Below are 21,564 nucleotides of genomic sequence, written 5' to 3'. Positions count from 1 at the left end.
AGTCCAACAAAGACAGACCCAGTCAGTCATTCCGACAAAGACAGACCCAGTCAGTCAGTCAGACCCAGTCCGTCACAGGACACTAAAAAGTCTTGTAAACAGAAAATGTTTACAGATTTGAAGGCTTTACTGCGGTCCTAAAATGACTTGCTGGTGGCCACAAATCAACGCTGACAGTGGGAAGTGTGCATCCAACAAGAACAACACCACCACCTGAATGGCAGCTGCACACTTGACACTGTTACGCCGTCAGTCCAAAAAATGCAATAACTAATTCTAGACCTTCAGTCTTATGTTAGACGGGTGAAAATGAAAACCAAACATGAAAGACAAACAACTTCAGTCCCTAACCTGTAATGACCATTATGATCATCTCAACTACTAACCATCCACAATCCAACCACAATAACCTTACCTGAAGCAGCACATGGATCTTTGAGACTAAAAGCCCTACGTCTGCTCAGCCTCAGACTTTATACAGAGGGTGAGGCTAGCCTCCTTGCATGCCTGTTGCATCAGCAGTGGAAAACACCTCTGTGTTAGAAGGAACAGGGCCCAACCCCGGGTGAAACACACAGGGTGCACAGTGCAGACACTCTTGCCTCTGGGTAATAAAATCATGAAGAAGCAGCTGATAGACAGGATGTTGATGGAATTATCCTGTTCTATCAATGTTATTCCTTTCACTTATTCACCTGTAATAACTACTATGAATATTGCTTAAATACAAGTGCCTTTAGGGTTAGGGGCAAGTGGTTGTTTCTGGACCAGACCTATAATAGTTGTTGGTTATGGGGAACAGAGAGGACCATAGTTAATCAAGCTTTAATATCCTTCCGCCATTGCTGTTCAGCGCCATCTTTAGCCCTGGCCTGGTATCATCTTGACCTCACAGCAGAGTTGACTGGAACAGGAGCAGGCTACAGATCAGCAGTATACAGTACAGGGGGTGAGAGCTCACCATCACGGCAGGTCAGTCAATATATATCCCTCAATTATCAACTTAAATGGCAGCCGCCGCCACCAAGCCAGCACGACACTTAGCCTACTGTCGCTCTGTCTATTATCTGTCAAGGCTCATTCCCACAGTCAAAAGCAGACACCTGGTCATGACTTACAAAGGGTGGATAAGAGTGCCTACTACAAGGAGCTAGTGTAGATTTGTGCACTTGGCAGACAAGCAGCCATTGTAGGGCTATGTCGTAATGAGACAGTGTCAATTGACATCTCTATTCAGGAATGTATCAATTTATGAACAACAACATTGGTTGACTTTTGGTCGTAAAGCATCATACTTGGCCATGGAAATAGTATATATATTCTAACCATTGAGATCAGTATACTGCTTTATTCTGAAGCCCCACCAAACTGAGGACAACAACAAATCTCTGGGGTATCAATCGCAAATGACCATGTTTACTCACACGGGGTCACAGCCATTGAATGGATACTCAAGCCATAGAGGCGACAGTTGGGACAATGAATGAGGGCCCTTTCTGACAGCACAATGAAAAGGGATGATGTTGCAGGCATGGGGCATAGCCAGGCAGGTGGTCCTCACTTGTGTTGTCAGTGACTCAAAGATTCAGCAATAGTTCGCTGACAATGTCCTCCTAGAATTGCAACATAGTTATCTGCGTTTCCCTATTAGTGGGCGAGCAAGGTAGCTAAGTTAGATAGCTCACGAGCTAATGGAAATTAACTTCATTATGTGACTGCATGGAGCCTGGCTAGCTAGCTAGCTGGTAGTAGGATGCCAATGTAGCTGCATAACATATGCTAGCTAATGGCGAGAATAATAGGTTTCGTGTCTCTGTTGTTCAGCATCAAGTATGTTTATACGAGATATAAATTGGTTAATTCATTGTCAATATGAGAGGTAGAAAACAAGTGCGCGAGGATAACGTTAGCTTATGAATAAGCCGAGACGGGAGGCCTAGCCAAGGCAATCTGCCGCCACATGAAACTCATGGCTTCAGTATCATGCTAATGCTAGCCAGCTCAGCCTGTACGACTAGCGTTAGCTAGCTAACCGTTATAGTCATAGAAGTATGTTGCATACATCACAACTTTCTCAAATCGTATGACACACGGGCCACACTATCGTGTACCTGTCATCGCCTGACTTTTTCTGTTTCTTCCCCATTCTCCTTGTTTTTAATTTTATCCACAATGTTCAGCCTCGTTGTTCGCCGATACAGCACATATGGTTGGTCCAATGGGGGTTGGTCACACATCCTGCGCAGTTGCAGAGCGTTTTCTATTGCCTGTACTGAAGTGAAGGGCATCTTCACTGCGCAAATTGCGCAGGTATAATGGAGTAACACATTATTAATAGTATTGCTATTGTGACAGGTGCAAAGAAATGTGTTGTTTTACAGGGTCAGCCAGTAGTACTGCATCCCAGGGGCAAATTAGGGTTAAGTACCTTGCTCAAGGGTACATCGACAGATTTTTCACCTTATCGGCTCAGGTATTCAAACTAATAACCTTTCAGTTACTGGTCCAACACTAACCGCTAGGCCAAAGAGTTTTATAATCAACCCAAGATAAACAGCATCATGTCATTTTCAATGAGAGCAAATTAATCATAGTGGGCACTGTGTTCGAGCTAGCGAGATCCTATTGGCACCTTCTAGCATGTATTTGCATATTTCAGTTAGGGAACGCCACTCTGTGAAGTGTGCTTGTGAAATAAGTAAATTGGTATTTCGCCCTTACACTCCTTCTAAACAAAGCTATTTTTTACAACTTTGACAAAGGGTCAAATCTATAAAACTTAGTCCACTCTGTTCGTAACAGATTTTAGTTTTGGGAACAGAAAACTGTATTGGGATCTAATGTTTCATCGATGACAAAAATGTGCAGAATGTCAGCCAAAATCCATATCGCTCCATCTTCCCCCACTGGGCTTCTTCTCATCACTTGTTTTTCAAAGCAGAGGATTGTTGAAGGACTGGTTGAAGGATGTGGGGGAAGCTAAAGGTGTTAGCAGCACACTGACCCCCATTACAGAGGCAGCATTTATTGCACTCTGGAAAAGGATGTAACCTATTTTCTAAAGGGTATATTTAAGAAATAAGGCCAGAGGGGGTATGGTATATGGCCAATATACCACAGCTACGGTCTGTTCTTATGCACAAGACAATGCTGAGTGCCTAGATACAGTCCTTAGTCATGGTATATTGGCCATATATCACAAACCCCCGAGGTGCCTTATTGCTATTATAAACTGCTTACCAGCGTAATTAGATGTTTATGCAGAATTTGTGCTATGGAAATACTTTGTGTGCATTTAAAGCCAGGGTCTATAGATAACTTTCTAGAACAGCTATACAGAGAGCAACCCTTCCCTTAGAGAAACGGTGATTAAACCATCCCAATAACAAAACCCTGGACAACTCAGTATGTCATGCAGCAGTGCTTTATTCACATCATGAAGACAACTCTTCGGCACAGATTATACATCTTTCTTTCAAGTTCTTTATTTTGTGGGATTGTCCTCAGCAATTCTGCTGCGATTACTGATGTCTCGTAGGGACATAATTTCCCACCCATCAGGTGTAAGGAGAACTCTCGAGACAACTCCACAGGTAGCCAGTCTGAGGGAACCTCAATGTCACAAGTTTCTATAATGCCATTTTTGATGTCCATGTTTAGAGTTGCATTGCAGATAGACGTGTCATTTTTCAACTCAAAAGTCGTACAGATACTGAACTTAGGAGTCCTTCCAAATGTCCACTCCCATGCCAACAGTTCACGGGCCATTCTTTGGATACCAGGCAAGGACAGCTCATCACTTGGGTCCACAAGTGTTACAGGGCTGCTGAAACCAAACTCTGTGTTGTACTGGGATGCCACTGAATCCATGATAGTGTCACAGTCCAACGTCGGGTCCTCATCCAGCAGGTTTTTCACAGGGGATGGCACGCTTTGCGTTGCATTGCTCTTGATACCCTGGCAGGTCGGTTTCAGCACTGCGGACAGCAGTGCCCTGTCAGCCGAACATAGCAGAGTGCAGTGATGGTAAGCTGCTGTCCTTCCCAATTTAGCAGCGGTTCCTGAAATCTTGTGTTGGCCATTCAGCAAGATGTCAAACCTCTCTGTTGCACGTACATCCATGTCTGGCCTGAGTCCTTTCAGAGCACTTGTCACAACTTGGAGATTCCTGTGACGGTCATAGTTTTTCTTGGAGGTGAAGAAAGTCAAATTGACATTTCCTAAATCGTGGAATACAGTCCCGCCCCCACTGCGTCGCCTGGCGAGCGGTATCCCTTTCTGTCTCATGACCTGAAGGTTGCACTCTTGCCACGGGTTCTGATGTCTCCCTATCACCACCGCTGGGGCATTACTCCATAAGAAGAGCATATTCCGGTTTTGGAGGTCAACATGATTGTGTATCCAGTCCTCCAATGCTAAGTTTTCAAATATGTCTGTTGACAAAGATTTGAGGATAAGTCCTGACTTACCAGTCTCGTCAATGACAGCTGACAATGTGCTCTTGGCTCGAGCCGATCGAAAACAGGCTTGGGATTGTGCGCACAAATTCGAGAATGTTCTTAAAATCATCGCACCTCTATCTGTCGTTTCTTCTGTGAATCTGAAAATAGGTTATCACTTTTGTGGAAAGAAACTTTTCAAAATACATGAATGGAAACGTTCAGAGTGAATACGTTTTCAGATCCAAATCGTTTTTACACACATACTTCCGTTGTTCTTCCTCTTATTTTGTTAAAGGCACGGTTTATTTACCCTTGTTGTAACACTGCCATCTGCTGTGCTGGAGCGATATCGACTCCATGTTGCTCAAATGATTTTCGATGCTGCTTTTTCCACGCCACCCAGTGGCATAAATCGTATATTGAGTCAAAAAGGATGACTAGTGCCTGAGGGGCTGGCTGGGTTGGATTTAAAATATTATTTTGGCTTATTTTTCAAAATCAACAAAGTAACAGGGTAACACTTGCCCCTCTGCAAAAACAGCCACAAAAGGCTCACTATATGGAAGCATCATGTACTGCAGGGGGAAAACAGCTAGGCTCGCACAAAACAGATTGACAGTGCAATTTATTATAGTAGCCTACTTTTTAATCCTGAGGAATGCAAAATAACTGATTTATTTGAAGCCTGGGGTGTATTCCTTTTATTTTAAAATGGTAGCATAAATTGCATAGAACACTGCAATGCATTTAGCAATGCAGTCAAATCAGTCATTCTGATGCATAATACTTTTGCATTTAGATTTGGAATTACACTAGGCTAACATTATCTTCTGCTAACATTTTCAGCACGTGTTGTCAGTGTGTGGTGGAGTACCGGGTCACTGCGTTGTCAAGGTAATGGACGCACACTGTGAAGAAAGGGCCTTTGCTGATTGGCTTGCAAGCTTGCGACATCTCGAATTCCGATCGAATCCTGACATCTGATTGGTCAGATTGTTTATCCGTATGAAAAGCGGTTTAGGAGCCATTCAGGGTTTACAACAGCAAACCCCAGTGATTTATCCAGATAACCTCACGTAACTATTTGCTAGCTACAGCTATAACTATTTCTTCCATAAAGTAAGTTGAAGATCTCTCTCTCAACCATGATTTTTTTTGTTTACATGTAATGTTTTACTTAGACAACCAGAGTAGATGTAGCCTAATTCTATTTAAGTGTTTAGCGAGCAATCTTGCCATAATCAAATCAATATCGCTTTCGACATTTCAAGGCTAGCGTCGTTAGCAAGATTGCTGTGATTTGGAAGACACTACTTTGAAAACTAGCAACCTTTTGAACACCAATACTGTGCGGTTTATAATACATTCATAATCAGTAGCTCGATTAAAAGCACCTGTTCGCCAAATAAGGAACTTTAATACAATGTTTTGCTTTGCAAGGTCAAGTTTGAATATGCGTGGTTACCATGACAACGTAACTTGTTTAGAACAGTGTGTCATAAACCAGGCACTCTTGTTAGTTTTTTATCTATCAGCTTGATACAGACACATTTTCTTATGTGAATTATTTTCACCTAATCCCCATTGCCCTTCCTGTGTCAGGCTGCAGAGGTTAGTGTGGCTCGTGTGCAGGCTGAGGAGGTGCAGCTTCAGCAAGGGGTGAGGGGAGGAGAGGGGGGAGGAGGAGGTGGAGGAGCTGTCTTTGAAGAACCAGCAGGAGCCAGGCCATATCAGTACACCTGCTCAGCTGCAGGAAGAGCAGGACCAGCAGGGCCCCACACTGGAGACAACAGAGGACCACACACAGCATGCAGAGGTAGACTTACTGTGTGCCAAAGAGGGGATGCGATGTGAATACTGAACACAATGGATGAGTGAATGTCTGATTGAATCAATGCAAGATTTCTTGGGGTCTGGTTTTGTAGAGCATCATCGAAAACCTGCAGAGGAAGATCACGTCACTAGAGGGCGCTATCACCAAAGTGACACCTGTAAGACCACGACTGATACCACTATATTGCAATCTAATTCAACAGGCATAAAGAAAATAGTATAATCAATAGCCTACATTTACCATCCACCCTGGCTTCTGGGTTCTGGGCTATGTCTCAGGATAGCGAGTCAGCAGACACTGAACCAATAGAACTTGAGACCCAGCTGAACCCCACAGTAGAGCAGAATCAGGAGCAGGACCTGCAGGCCTTACTGGACCAGTTGCACCAGGAGAGAGACAGTCTGAACAGACTGGTGCAGAAGCTCAGCCTCACAGGTGAGTTACTCTGGGGCTGGACTGAGAGGAGAGAGGGTAGTGGAGAACGAGATGCCAGAATGTGATGTAACATTGTTGGCTATCCTACAGAGAGAGAGCAGGTCCTGTTCACAGAGCCAGGCAGCAGGGGGAAACGTGGCTCTCGTCTGGACAGCTTCTTGCGGAGCGTGGAGGAGGAGAGGGACTACTACAGACAGGAAGCAGACAGCCTGAGGAGGATGCTGAGGAGCAGGTGCTCCTGTAGCCCCTGTCGGGGGCACCTCCAGAGCCGCAGCCCCACCCGCCAGTCCCCTGTCAAGGTAAAGGAATGTCTGTCTAATATTAACTAGAAATGTAAATAGGGAGTTGTTACACCATCTTCAGTGTTATAAATGTATAAATGAGGCTATATATCAATTTTCAGAAATGTTGGTAAATTAGCTAGCACTGCGATGCAGTGCCTTTAGACCACTGTGCCACCCGGGAGGCATCAGAAATGTTGGTAAATTAGCTAGCACTGCGATGCAGTGCCTTAGACCACTGTGCCACCCGGGAGGCATCAGAAATGTTGGTAAATTAGCTAGCACTGCGATGCAGTGCCTTAGACCACTGTGCCACCCGGGAGGCATCAGAAATGTTGGTAAATTAGCTAGCACTGCGATGCAGTGCCTTTAGCTAGCACTGACCACTGTGCCACCCGGGAGGCATCAGAAATGTTGGTAAATTAGCTAGCACTGCGATGCAGTGCCTTTAGACCACTGTGCCACCCGGGAGGCATCAGAAATGTTGGTAAATTAGCTAGCACTGCGATGCAGTGCCTTTAGACCACTGTGCCACCCGGGAGGCATCAGAAATGTTGGTAAATTAGCTAGCACTGCGATGCAGTGCCTTTAGACCACTGTGCCACCGGGAGGCATCAGAAATGTTGGTAAATTAGCTAGCACTGCGATGCAGTGCCTTTAGACCACTGTGCCACCCGGGAGGCATCAGAAATGTTGGTAAATTAGCTAGCACTGCGATGCAGTGCCTTTAGACCACTGTGCCACCCGGGAGGCATCAGAAATGTTGGTAAATTAGCTAGCACTGCGATGCAGTGCCTTAGACCACTGTGCCACCCGGGAGGCATCAGAAATGTTGGTAAATTAGCTAGCACTGCGATGCAGTGCCTTAGACCACTGTGCCACCCGGGAGGCATCAGAAATGTTGGTAAATTAGCTAGCACTGCGATGCAGTGCCTTTAGACCACTGTGCCACCCGGGAGGCATCAGAAATGTTGGTAAATTAGCTAGCACTGCGATGCAGTGCCTTTAGACCACTGTGCCACCCGGGAGGCATCAGAAATGTTGGTAAATTTAGCTAGCACTGCGATGCAGTGCCTTTAGACCACTGTGCCACCCGGGAGGCATCAGAAATGTTGGTAAATTAGCTAGCACTGCGATGCAGTGCCTTTAGACCACTGTGCCACCCGGGAGGCATCAGAAATGTTGGTAAATTAGCTAGCACTGCGATGCAGTGCCTTTAGACCACTGTGCCACCCGGGAGGCATCAGAAATGTTGGTAAATTAGCTAGCACTGCGATGCAGTGCCTTTAGACCACTGTGCCACCCGGGAGGCATCAGAAATGTTGGTAAATTAGCTAGCACTGCGATGCAGTGCCTTTAGACCACTGTGCCACCCGGGAGGCATCAGAAATGTTGGTAAATTAGCTAGCACTGCGATGCAGTGCCTTTAGACCACTGTGCCACCCGGGAGGCATCAGAAATGTTGGTAAATTAGCTAGCACTGCGATGCAGTGCCTTTAGACCACTGTGCCACCCGGGAGGCATCAGAAATGTTGGTAAATTAGCTAGCACTGCGATGCAGTGCCTTTAGACCACTGTGCCACCCGGGAGGCATCAGAAATGTTGGTAAATTAGCTAGCACTGCGATGCAGTGCCTTTAGACCACTGTGCCACCCGGGAGGCATCAGAAATGTTGGTAAATTAGCTAGCACTGCGATGCAGTGCCTTTAGACCACTGTGCCACCCGGGAGGCATCAGAAATGTTGGTAAATTAGCTAGCACTGCGATGCAGTGCCTTTAGACCACTGTGCCACCCGGGAGGCATCAGAAATGTTGGTAAATTAGCTAGCACTGCGATGCAGTGCCTTTAGACCACTGTGCCACCCGGGAGGCATCAGAAATGTTGGTAAATTAGCTAGCACTGCGATGCAGTGCCTTTAGACCACTGTGCCACCCGGGAGGCATCAGAAATGTTGGTAAATTAGCTAGCACTGCGATGCAGTGCCAGAACCACTGTGCCACCCGGGAGGCATCAGAAATGTTGGTAAATTAGCTAGCACTGCGATGCAGTGCCACCCTGTGCCACCCGGGAGGCATCAGAAATGTTGGTAAATTAGCTAGCACTGCGATGCAGTGCCTTTAGACCACTGTGCCACCCGGGAGGCATCAGAAATGTTGGTAAATTAGCTAGCACTGCGATGCAGTGCCTTTAGACCACTGTGCCACCCGGGAGGCATCAGAAATGTTGGTAAATTAGCTAGCACTGCGATGCAGTGCCTTTAGACCACTGTGCCACCGGGAGGCATCAGAAATGTTGGTAAATTAGCTAGCACTGCGATGCAGTGCCTTTAGACCACTGTGCCACCCGGGAGGCATCAGAAATGTTGGTAAATTAGCTAGCACTGCGATGCAGTGCCTTTAGACCACTGTGCCACCGGGAGGCATCAGAAATGTTGGTAAATTAGCTAGCACTGCGATGCAGTGCCTTTAGACCACTGTGCCACCCGGGAGGCATCAGAAATGTTGGTAAATTAGCTAGCACTGCGATGCAGTGCCTTTAGACCACTGTGCCACCGGGAGGCATCAGAAATGTTGGTAAATTAGCTAGCACTGCGATGCAGTGCCTTTAGACCACTGTGCCACCCGGGAGGCATCAGAAATGTTGGTAAATTAGCTAGCACTGCGATGCAGTGCCTTAGACCACTGTGCCACCGGGAGGCATCAGAAATGTTGGTAAATTAGCTAGCACTGCGATGCAGTGCCCTGTGCCACCCGGGAGGCATCAGAAATGTTGGTAAATTAGCTAGCACTGCAGTGCCTTTAGACCACTGTGCCACCCGGGAGGCATCAGAAATGTTGGTAAATTAGCTAGCACTGCGATGCAGTGCCTTAGACCACTGTGCCACCCGGGAGGCATCAGAAATGTTGGTAAATTAGCTAGCACTGCGATGCAGTGCCTTTAGACCACTGTGCCACCCGGGAGGCATCAGAAATGTTGGTAAATTAGCTAGCACTGCGATGCAGTGCCTTTAGACCACTGTGCCACCCGGGAGGCATCAGAAATGTTGGTAAATTAGCTAGCACTGCGATGCAGTGCCTTTAGACCACTGTGCCACCCGGGAGGCATCAGAAATGTTGGTAAATTAGCTAGCACTGCGATGCAGTGCCTTTAGACCACTGTGCCACCCGGGAGGCATCAGAAATGTTGGTAAATTAGCTAGCACTGCGATGCAGTGCCTTTAGACCACTGTGCCACCCGGGAGGCATCAGAAATGTTGGTAAATTAGCTAGCACTGCGATGCAGTGCCTTTAGACCACTGTGCCACCCGGGAGGCATCAGAAATGTTGGTAAATTAGCTAGCACTGCGATGCAGTGCCTTTAGACCACTGTGCCACCCGGGAGGCATCAGAAATGATACATTTTTGACATCAATAAAATAAAACAATAAAATAAAAATTCATTGAGTAATATAAGACCTGTGAAACATTTACATTCAGTAATATAAGACCTGTGAAACATTTACATTCAGTAATATAAGACCTGTGAAACATTTACATTCAGTAATATAAGACCTGTGAAACATTTACATTCAGTAATATAAGACCTGTGAAACATTTACATTCAGTAATATAAGACCTGTGAAACATTTACATTCAGTAATATAAGACCTGTGAAACATTTACATTCAGTAATATAAGACCTGTGAAACATTTACATTCAGTAATATAAGACCTGTGAAACATTTACATTCAGTAATATAAGACCTGTGAAACATTTACATTCAGTAATATAAGACCTGTGAAACATTTACATTCAGTAATATAAGACCTGTGAAACATTTACATTCAGTAATATAAGACCTGTGAAACATTTACATTCAGTAATATAAGACCTGTGAAACATTTACATTCAGTAATATAAGACCTGTGAAACATTTACATTCAGTAATATAAGACCTGTGAAACATTTACATTCAGTAATATAAGACCTGTGAAACATTTACATTCAGTAATATAAGACCTGTGAAACATTTACATTCAGTAATATAAGACCTGTGAAACATTTACATTCAGTAATATAAGACCTGTGAAACATTTACATTCAGTAATATAAGACCTGTTAAACATTTACATTCAGTAATATAAGACCTGTGAAACATTTACATTCAGTAATATAAGACCTGTGAAACATTTACATTTGACATTTTAGTCGTTTAGCAGATGCTCTCATCCAGAGCGACTTAAAGTAAGTGCATTCATCTTAAGGTAGCTAGGTGAGACAACCACATATCACAGTCAAATATACAGGATACCAACATTGCATTCCAGCGAAACAATATAGCGTTTAGCAAAAGAAACGCATTTTCATACACACTTAAATATATTAATAAACATCTGAGAACAGTAATATTTTACACACACATGAAGGTACCCATAAGCAATCATTTCTGATGAAAAAATACAAATGTAAAAAATTGGTTGACATAGCATTTTGTACATAAACTCTTCAAATATTACTTTTTCCATATTAATCAGAAAAAAATCTAATTTCTGACCAATGTCTCCTGGACTGTGAGCACTTTGTCATAATACTAATGTAACAGCTGATGTACTCTTTTGAAATCTGACATCATGTCTTGTTCCCCTGTTTTGGTCAGGGGGGCAGCTATGATTCTGAGCTGATCAGGGTCTTGAGAGAGCGGGACGAGATGCAGAACATGCTGGATAAGTATGAGCGCCACCTGTCAGAGATCCAGGCCAACGTGAGAGTTCTGACTGCCGACAGAGACAAGACCAGCATGCACTACCAGCAGGCCAGTACCATTCTTAAAGGAACAGTTAACTCCAACATCACACCTTTTGTCCAACTTTTTCTTTGCTCAGGACCAAATGAATGGGAAATAATTTTGCTGGTAACAATCCCATTCTTCATCAGGCCCAGCAGGAGGTAGCATCGCTGCGTCGCGAGGTACTGAAATCCAAGTCGTCGCGCGCAGCTAAGAGCAGTGTCACTGTGTCGGCTCAGAGCATCCTGAAGCGCGTGGAGGCGGAGAGAGACGAGGCCAAGGTCGACCTCCACCGTATGAGCACAGAGAGGGACAGTCTCAGGGAGAGACTCAAGGTCAATATATTAACCAGATTGGACAATCTACTTCTGAGGGTTCCAGCATGGCCATCTATTGACTACCAATTAATGTGTGTGTGTCTGTGTATCCTGCTGAGAGAAAGTGTCTATGTGTGTGTTGCGTGTTGTCAGATCTCTCAGGAGACAGCCATCAGTGAGAGGGCTCATCTGGAGCAGAGGGTGGAGGACCTGCAGACAGCCATTCTCACTGTGAGTGAGGAGGTGAAAACCTCCATAGAAACACAATGACTAGAACAGACACACTCTTTAAATGTCCTAAGTTTGGAATGGAATGTTTGTTCTGCTAATTGCATTTCATGGTGATTCTCCTTGCTGTAGCTGGAGCATGAGCGGGGGGACCAGAAGAGCCGTCTTGCCCTGATGAGGGAGTCCATGATGGGGCTGGAGGAGGAGGTCCACACCCTGGGCAGGAAGCTGACCGCTGCTGAGGACGAACACAGCAGGACCAAGAACGAGTGTGTCATGCTGAGGTAAGCAAGGAACCAGCACTGATGTATGAAGTCATGTGGTTGGGGATTCAAATCCTGCATCAGCCACATACTGGACATGTGTGGGAGCTGTTACTTCTATAGCGTCCATTTAATCCCTTTAATATCATCCTTTTAAGTGTGTGCTCACACGTGTGTGTTCAGACTGTCCAACAGTGAGACACAGAACACCCTGAGTGACAGCCAGCGCAGACTGACCTCCCGCATCGGAGAACTACAGAACTCCCAGGAGAGGATCAAACTGCTGGACGAGAAGAACGGTGAGGAGACAAGGTCTGCCTCTGTGTGTGTGTGTGTGTAATAACGCTATTTCAGATAACCTTACCAAACTGAGCCTTATCTGTTGTGTCAGACTCTTTACTGAGGCAGATGTCTGGTCTAAGAGAGGAGGTGAGCAGTCTACAGTCCACCATCACTGACCTGGACCAGAGGAGAGACTCCCTGCAGGAGCAGCTGGAGAACAAGACTGACCTCCTTAACTCAGCCCACAACCAACTGGACGACAAAGTAATCAACTGAACACTAACTACACACACAGCCAATTGTACCTGCCAGCCTACCTACCTGCCAGCCACTTTAGGAAGTTGAAATGCCCACTTGGATATCACCTCATGAGATGTGACACATTGGTCTAATATCAGTGATTGAGTGATGGTCTCTTTGGTTTCTATGTGTTTTTCTTCAGGAGAAAACCATCAGGAATCTCAGGTTGTCCATTGAGGATCTGGAGACATCAGCAGAGTGAGTCTGAGTTGTCCAGTACCACAAAGCTTCACACAGCAGCATCAGATGCCAGGTCACCATACTAAGGCTCACTCAGAAATGCATACGGATTGCACCACCTGTGTAAGTTAACCTCGAAACTCTAACCCCTGGCTGTGACCTTTCTGTTCCCCAGGAGCGTTCGTGAGGAGCTGGCAGGGCGGGAGATGGAGCTGGAGGCTTTGAGGAGGAGGCTGGGGGATGCGGAGGAGGAGCTGGGAGCTTTGGCCAAGGTGAAGGATTCCACCCTGAGGGAGAATGCTCAACTCCAAGAGAAACTGGACATGAGCCGCCTCAACAACCAGGTCAGATACAGCACTTTCTGACCAAACCAGAGCACAATTATTATTTTTTAACTTTGAAATGATCAACTTTTTAGGGTTCATATTATTTAGGGAGGATGGTATGTAGCCTGGTATCTGTCTCTGTTCAGCTATTGTACTCAGCTATTGTCTCTGTTCAGCTATTGTACTCTGTGTCATTTGCCAAGTGACAGGAGTGGCAAGGATTGGAATGTTAGCTAAAAAGACTGGAACTTGACTAGATGCCATGGGCTCATGGTCCAGAATAGTTTTTCATCCCGGGTGATTGGTTTGGGCAAACAGTGGTAGAAAACACTAGGACGCCATATTATTCATGATATACCAAACCTCATGGCCATCATCTCTTTAGAATCTCACAAACACTTTGTAAGGTCTAGTTTGTTTTGCTGTCCAGGCCCTGGAGCTGAATTCTGAGGACTCTGCCCAGGAGGTGAATGAGCTGCAGAGGAAGGTACAGGACTATGTGGCTGACATCTCCCGCATCGAGAACCTGCTGTCCACCAAGGTACCCTCTGCTGTAACTGAATGGATGATATTTCAATCTGTGATCTGTTAGTTATGTCTTGTCGAGCAAATTATCACTCATCCAGAGTAGCTATGGCTGCGATTACACAGGCAGCCCAATTCTGATATTTAGCCCAAACATTGTCAAAAGAGCTGATCTGATTGGTCAAAATACCTATTAGTGGAACAATAATCAGAATTGGGGTTCTGTGTCAACGCAGCCTTTGAGTTCCAGATCAATTCCTTTTTGAAGATGTGTTTTTTTCCTTTCCTCCCTGTGCTTACTATAAGCGGCAATCAACGTTTTCAGACTGGAGTTGGGTAGGGATTGATAGCCAAGACCTTTTCACTTGCACTGATTCATTGTGGAGCTGAACAAATCATCCAAATGTGTGTGTGTGTGTGTGTGTCCACCAGGAGCGGGAGTGCAGGGAGCACCAGGAGGCTCGGCGGCGTGCGTCGGCCCAGGCCGAGAGCTGGGAGGGGCAGGCGCGGCAGGCGGAGGGGAGCATCAGCGAGCTGAGGCTGGAGCTGATGTCCTCAGACATGGAGAGACACAGACTCAAGGAGAAGGTGGAGGCTCTGGAGGCCAGTCTGCAGGAGGTCTGTCTAACCTCACTGTCTCTATCATTAGGGATTATCACTGGTTACACACTGGGTCATATTCATTAGACACCAAACGGACTGAAACAGGGTGGGACTACCTGAAGTTGCCCAATAACAAAAGCTAATTTCTGTTGTAAAAGGTTTTGCAACGTTTTACCATGTTGTGCATAATGAAGATGACCCTGGACTCCTATAGTTGTGTGTATCCTAGGCGTTGTCTGCAGAGCGGAGCTGCAGCAGCCAGGTGTCTCAGCTCAACAGGAGTCTGCTGCACACTGAGGAGCAGTTGAGACAGACCCAGGGGGAACACACCGCCACTCATACTGACCTGGAGAAGACCAGGGAGCTCTGTGTCAAACTGGACTCCAGCAAGGAGGCTGTGAGTCATGGAGGGGATGGTGTGTGTGTGTGTGTGTGTGCGCGCACACATACAGTACCGGTCCAATTTTTAGAACACCTACTCATTTAAGGGTTTTTCTTTATTTTCACTATTTTCTACATTGTAGAATAATAGTGCAGACATCAAAACTATGAAATAACACATATGTATTAATGTAGTAACCAAAACAGTGTTAAACAAATCTAAATATATTTTATATTGTAATGAATCTCCTCCTCGTCTGAGGAAGAGTAAGAAGGATCGGATCGATATTCAGCGTGGTATGTGTTCGTCATAATTTATTTGACTGAACGCACAAAACAAAATAACAAAGTGAAATGGAAGAATGAAACAGTTCTGTAAGATGACATACACTAAACAGAAAACAAACACCCACAACAAAATGGGGAAAACAGGCTACCTAAGTATGATTCTCAATCAGAGACAACGAACGACACCTGCCTATGATTGAGAACCATACCAGGCCAAACACATAGAAATATAACAACATAGAAAAAAGAACATAGACTACCCACCCCAACTCACGCCCTGACCAAACTAACACAAAGACAGGAACTAAGGTCAGAACGTGACAGTACCCCCCCCCCCCCCAAAGGTGCGGACTCCGGACACAAAACTTGAACCTATAAGGGGAGGGTCTGGGTGGGTGTCTGTCCGCGGTGGCGGTTCTGGCGCGGGACGTGGACCCCACTCCACCATAGTCTTTGCCAGCTTAAGTGGCGCCTTTGTAGCGGCGACCCTCGCCGCCGACCTCGGACTGGGGACCCTTGCAGCGGGCCCCGAATAGACGGGAGTCTCCGGCAGCACCGGACAGGTGGGAGACTCCGGCAGCACCGGACAGGCGGGAGACTCCGGCAGCGACGTAGTGAAGGGAGACTCCGGCAGCACCGGACAGGCGGGAGACTCCGGCAGCGACGTAGTAAAGGGAGACTCCGGCAGCACCGGACAGGCGGGAGACTCCGGCAGCACCGGACAGGCGGGAGACACCGGCAGCGACGTAGTGAAGGGCGACTCCGGCAGCGACGTAGTGAAGGGAGACTCCGGCAGCGACGTAGTGAAGGGCGACTCTGACAGCTCCTGACTGACGGGTGGCTCTGACAGCTCCTGACTAACGGGCGGCTCCGGCAGTTACTGACTGACGGGCGGCTCCGGACTGACGGGAGGCTCTGGCGGCTCCGGACTGACGGGAGGCTCTGGCCTAGAGAGAGAACCTGGAGGGAGGAGATGGAAAGATAGCCTGGTGCGTGGGGCTGCCACAGGACCCACCAGGCTGGGAAGACCTACAGGAGGCCTGGTGCGTGGAGGAGGCACCGGATGGACCGGTCTGTGGGGGAGCACTGGAGCTCTGGTGCGCAGCCTTGGCACCACTCCTCCAGGCTGGATGACCACTTTAGCCCGGACCCTCCAGAGTGCAGGCACAGGTTGAACCGAGCTGTGGGTGAGCACTGGAGATCTGGTGCATACCACTCGCACCTCTCCCTTAGGCTCAATGCCCACATTCACCCGGCATGGGCGGAGCGCAGGCATAAGACGCACTGCACCCTCCCAGCACCCGGAGACACAGCACGCAGAGCCGGCGCAGGATACCCTGGGCCGAAACGGCGTACCGGAGACCAGACACGCTGAGCCTGCACAATACGCCCTGGCTGGATGCCCACTCTCGCATGGCACTTGCGGGGGGCTGGCCTATAGCGCTCTGGGCTATGAGCGCGTACTGGCGACACCGTGCGCTCCACCGCATAACACGGTGCCTGACCAGTACACCGCTGCTTTCGGTAAGCACGAGGAGTGGGCTCAGGTCTCCAACCTGACACTCCCCGTGTGCCCCCCCCCCCAAATAATTTTTTGAGCTGCCTCTCGTGCCTGTCGCGCTGCCATGCTACCTCCTTATATCGCCGCCGCTCAGCTTTCACTGCCTCCAGTCCTTCCTTGGGGCGGCGATATTCCCCAGCCAGTGCCCAGGGTCCCTTGCCATCCAAAATCTCCTCCCAAGTCCAGGAGTCCAGAACCCTCTGCTCCAGGTTACCACGCTGCTTGGTCCTTTTTTGGTGGGTGTTTCTGTAACGAATCTCCTCCTTCTCTGAGGAAGAGTAAGAAGGATCGGATCGATATTCAGCGTGGTAAGTGTTCCTCATAATTTATTTGACTGAACGCACAAAACAAAATAACAAAGTGAAATGGAAGAATGAAACAGTTCTGTAAGATGACATACACTAAACAGAAAACAAACACCCACAACAAAATGGGGAAAACAGGCTACCTAAGTATGATTCTCAATCAGAGACAACGAATGACACCCGCCTATGATTGAGAACCATACTAGGCCAAACACATAGAAATATACCAACATAGAAAAAGAAACATAGACTACCCACCACCACTCACGCTCTGACCAACCTAACACAAAGACATAATAAAGGAACTAAGGTCAGAACGTGACATATATTTGAGATTCTTCAAATAGCCACCCTTTGCCTTGATGACAGATTTGCACACTCTTGGCATTCTCTCAACCAGCTTCATGAGGTAGTCACCTGGAATGCGTTTCAATTAACAGGTATGCCTTGTTAAAAGTTAATTTGTGGAATTTATTTCCTCCTTAATGCATTTGAGCCAATCAGTTGTGTTGTGACATGGTAGGGGTGGTATACAGAAAATAACCCTATTTGGTAAAAAACCAAGTCCATATTATGGCAAGAATAGTTCAAATAAACAAAGAGAAACGACAGTCCATCATTACTTTAAGACATGAAGGTCAGTCAATCCGGAAAATGTCAAGAACATTGAAAGTTACTTCAAGTGTAGTCGCAAAAACCATCAAGCCCTATGATGAAACTGGCTCTAATGAGGACTGCCACAGGAAACGAAGACCCTGAGTTACCTCTGCTGCAGAGGATAAGTTCATTAGAGATACCAGCCTCAGAAATTGCAGCCCAAGTAAATGCTTCCCAGAGTTCAAGTAACAGACACATCTCAACATCAACTGTTAAGAGGAGACTGTGTGAATCAGGCCTTCATGGTCAAATTTCTGCCAAGAAACCATGACTAAAGGACACCATTAAGAAGAAGAGACTTGGTTGGACCCAGAAACACGAGCAATGGACATTAGACCGGTGGAAATCTGTCCTTTGGTCTGATGAGTCCAAATTGGAGATTTTTGGTTCCAACCGCCGTGTCTTTGTGAGACGCAGTGTGGGTGAATGGATGATCTCCGAATGTGTATTTCCCACCATAAAGCATGGAGGAGGAGGTGTGATGGTGTGGGGGTGCTTTTCTGGTGACACTGTCTGTGATTTATTTAGAATTCAAGGCACACTTAACCAGCATGGCTACCGCAGCATTCTACAGCGATACGCCATCCCATCTGGTTTGAGCTTAGTGGGACTATCATTTCTTTTTCAACAGGACAATGACCCAACACACCTCCAGGCTGTGTAAGGGCTATTTTACCAAGAAGGAGAGCTGACCTCCACAATCCACCGACCTCAACCAAATTGAGATTGTTTGGAATGAGTCGGACCGCAGATTGAAGGAAAAGCAGCCAACAAGTGCTCAGCATATGTAGGGAACTCCTTCAAGACTGTTGGAAAAGCATTCCAGGTGAAGCTGGTTGAGAGAATGCCAAGAGTGTGCAAAGCTGTCATCAAGGCAATGGGTGGCTATTTGAAGAATCTAAAATATATTTGGATTTGTTTAACACTGTTTTTGTCACTACATTATTCCATGTGTTATTTCATAGCTTTGATGTCTTCACTATTATTCTACCATGTAGAACATAGTAAAAAATAAAGAAAAACCCTGGAATGAGTAGGTGTTCTAAAACTTTTGATCGGTAGTGTATGTCAACATGTTCGTTTGTGGGTGTGTGTGTGTTAACAGTACACTGTGTGTGTGCTTGTAGGTGCAGTGTGAGCTGGAGCTGCTCAGGAAGCAGCTGTCCAGTGAGCGTCTGAGCATGAAGAGCCTGGAATCCATGCTGGTGTCCACCAGGGAGAAGGAGCTACACCGACAGCTCAACTCCCAGGAGAGACACACCGAGATCCAGCTGCTCAGGGACAAACTCACCGCGGCCGACAGCAAGGCGTGAGCAGACACTTGGTCGCTGTTGGAAGGGTTTCTGATTTGTCCGGTTGCCTGTTTTGACATCTTCCCTCTTTGTTTCTCTTTTTTTCATCTATCCACCTCCAACTCAATTCTCTCTCTCTCTCTCTCTCTCTCTCTCTCTCTCAGGAGCTCTCAGCGTAGAGAGGTGGCTACATTGAGTACTCGTTCGGCACAGCTAGAGGCTGACCTGGACATGACCAAAAGACAGCTATCTACTGAGCGGTTTGAGAGGTCCGTCCGTCAGTCTGTCTGTCTCTCCTTGCTTGTCGTAAAGGCTTGGCTTGTATTTTACCCTCCCTCTCTCTCTCTCTCTCTCTCTCTCTCTCTCTCTCTCTCTCGTAGGGAGAGGGCAGTGCAGGAGCTGCGTCGTCAGGGTCTGTCGTCATCGTCCTCTGGCCTGCATCCCTCCTCCCCTCACCTGCGTCGCTCCCTCAGCCCCAGCAGGCCCCTGTGGTCCACCCCAGACCACCTGGCCAGAGAGAGATCCCCAGAGAGGTGGGCCCACTCCCTGAACACCTCACACTGAATACAGCACACATATATTTCTACATCTCAGTGTGTGTGTGTGTGTGTGTGTGTGTGTGTGTGTGGTGACAGGAGCCTGGGGTTCAAGGACCTCTACGACTGAACAGATCTCTCTCTCTGGAGGAAAGATAACCCAACCTTCTCTCTAGTCCTCACTGTGCTATGATGTCATTCTTCAACTCAAACCTGTGATGTCATGATCAGGACCTCAGGTTCAGAACAACCCTCCTAGACCGGAAATAGTTTCAACAAGTGTTATCTCAAATGTATTTTTTATTCAATTGTACAAATGAACTGACATCACTGTGTTTGGTTGTGTGTATTGATCTGTAAAATGTGTGACCATTCAGTATATTTTTGATGAAGATTTGATTCAAATGAATTATAGCTAAAAGAGGGAATGATGTTCTTTCATTAATGTATTCTATTTTTTGTTCTGGTTTACTTTTCAGTCATAAGTCAGTTGAACCTTGCCGAATGGTACTGTAGGCTACATGTTCAACTGGCCACTCAGTGTGTCTCTTCCCCTGGAATGCTTTGTTCTCTAAATCATAGATGGGAAACTGGTGGTCTGCACAGCCCCCCTTTGTAGGCCTGCGGATCAATTTACAAAATGTGTTATTTAGATTTATTGTTGCTGGGGTCTCAACTTACTGTTGAGAGTTAGAATAGTAGACGGTGCAATTGTGCATCAGTAGTTTTTCTCTTGTAATGTCAGTCACTGACGGTCACTCAATTAGCCCGTCAGCAAATTTGAGTTAGGATTGGTAAATTAGTCGAGCCATCTAAATTTATATTAATCTTGGTCAAATTACCGACTGGGGGCCCCCATTGATAATGTTATTCACTCTCAGATATATTAAAAACTGCAATTATTTCTCTCCAATCTATGGCAAAATTAATAGAATTGCAGGAAATTAGCTGTAACTGCTCATTTTTCTCTGCCCCATTGCATAAGAGCAGAATTGCATGAAATTAGCCTAGTGGTTAGAGCGTTGGGCCAGTAACTGAAAGGTTGCTGGATCGAATCCCCGAGCTGACGAGGTAAACAAGGCAGTTAACCCACTGTTCCCCGGTAGACCTTCATTGTAAATAAGAATTTGTTCTTAACTGACTTGCTTAGTTAAACAAAAGTTAAATACATTTTTTTTACATAAAATATACAATTTCTAAGTCTTCTCTCAGCCCAATGGCAAAATGTTTATAATTGCCTCGATCTTGCTTTAAAACGGCAACATTTTCTCTTCGCCCAAAGGCAAAATGTGGAAAACTGCAGGAAATGAAGTGAAACATAAATGTTTTCTCTCTGCTGCCACTAAAATGTTTTGCTCACAAGGGCCTCCATAAGTGCTATGTCCGACTCTGACTGCATGTGTTCGGTATGCAGACCTGCTAGCTGCATGATGAGTTCACTTTTTCCCCGGGCCCCACTCTGATCAAAGTCGCCCATCCCTACTCTAACTCAACAGAAGGCAGGTACAGTAGGTTATACGTGCTATGACCAATCACCATGTTTACTGTATGACTAGACAGACACATGATAATCCTGCAATAAACTAAACAGATTGGACAGGAACAGTACACCCAACATGATAAACAGCATTTACAATCATTAGGAAAGATAATGCCACAGGGGTTTGTGAAACACAAGCGGCAATCTATTTGAATATACCGTATCTATGGCATAAACCGATACTCTCACATCACACATCAATCAACAAAAGAAAAAGAAGCT

At 46.3% G+C, this 21,564-nt stretch overlaps 3 protein-coding genes across 6 annotated transcripts in view; 1 reads left to right on the top strand and 2 right to left on the bottom strand.

Moving 5' to 3' along the window:
* LOC115125938 (eukaryotic translation initiation factor 5B-like) overlaps window positions 1-2,243 on the bottom strand; it is a 37,049-nt gene extending 34,806 nt beyond the window's left edge. For both annotated transcript variants that reach the window (XM_065018901.1, XM_065018902.1), the window contains exon 1: window positions 2,112-2,243. In XM_065018901.1, coding sequence (XP_064874973.1) covers window positions 2,112-2,146 — 35 coding nt within the window. In that variant the 5' untranslated portion in view covers window positions 2,147-2,243. The remainder of the gene's footprint in view (window positions 1-2,111) is intronic.
* A 1,163-nt stretch (window positions 2,244-3,406) lies between these two features.
* LOC115125936 (lipoyl amidotransferase LIPT1, mitochondrial-like) lies at window positions 3,407-4,715 on the bottom strand. The gene has a single exon (XM_029655525.1). The coding sequence runs from the start codon at window positions 4,567-4,569 to the stop codon at window positions 3,430-3,432; it is 1,140 nt and encodes a 379-aa protein (XP_029511385.1). The 5' UTR covers window positions 4,570-4,715; the 3' UTR covers window positions 3,407-3,429.
* Window positions 4,716-5,379: 664 nt separating this feature from the next.
* LOC115125937 (testis-specific gene 10 protein-like) lies at window positions 5,380-21,164 on the top strand. Of its 3 annotated transcripts, none has more exons than XM_065018900.1 (19): window positions 5,380-5,561; window positions 6,045-6,258; window positions 6,368-6,711; window positions 6,802-7,010; window positions 11,630-11,785; window positions 11,908-12,093; window positions 12,229-12,306; window positions 12,436-12,587; window positions 12,750-12,865; window positions 12,958-13,112; window positions 13,291-13,346; window positions 13,504-13,672; window positions 14,085-14,195; window positions 14,612-14,797; window positions 15,012-15,179; window positions 19,102-19,283; window positions 19,431-19,535; window positions 19,647-19,799; window positions 19,902-21,164. In XM_065018900.1, exons 3-19 carry the CDS (start codon window positions 6,546-6,548, stop codon window positions 19,930-19,932), a joined length of 2,379 nt encoding a protein of 792 aa, XP_064874972.1. In that variant the 5' UTR covers window positions 5,380-5,561; window positions 6,045-6,258; window positions 6,368-6,545; the 3' UTR covers window positions 19,933-21,164. The 3 variants fall into 3 exon arrangements, with proteins under 3 accessions (XP_064874972.1, XP_029511386.1, XP_029511388.1); XM_029655528.2 differs by lacking the exon at window positions 5,380-5,561 and having other exon boundaries at window positions 6,112-6,258; window positions 6,368-6,433; window positions 6,555-6,711; XM_029655526.2 differs by having other exon boundaries at window positions 6,045-6,711.
* Window positions 21,165-21,564: the final 400 nt, after the last annotated feature.

The sequence above is a fragment of the Oncorhynchus nerka genome, linkage group LG5, assembly GCF_034236695.1.
Source record: "Oncorhynchus nerka isolate Pitt River linkage group LG5, Oner_Uvic_2.0, whole genome shotgun sequence".
Taxonomy (NCBI): domain Eukaryota; kingdom Metazoa; phylum Chordata; class Actinopteri; order Salmoniformes; family Salmonidae; genus Oncorhynchus; species Oncorhynchus nerka.
This window is presented reverse-complemented; position numbering and strand designations above follow the sequence as displayed.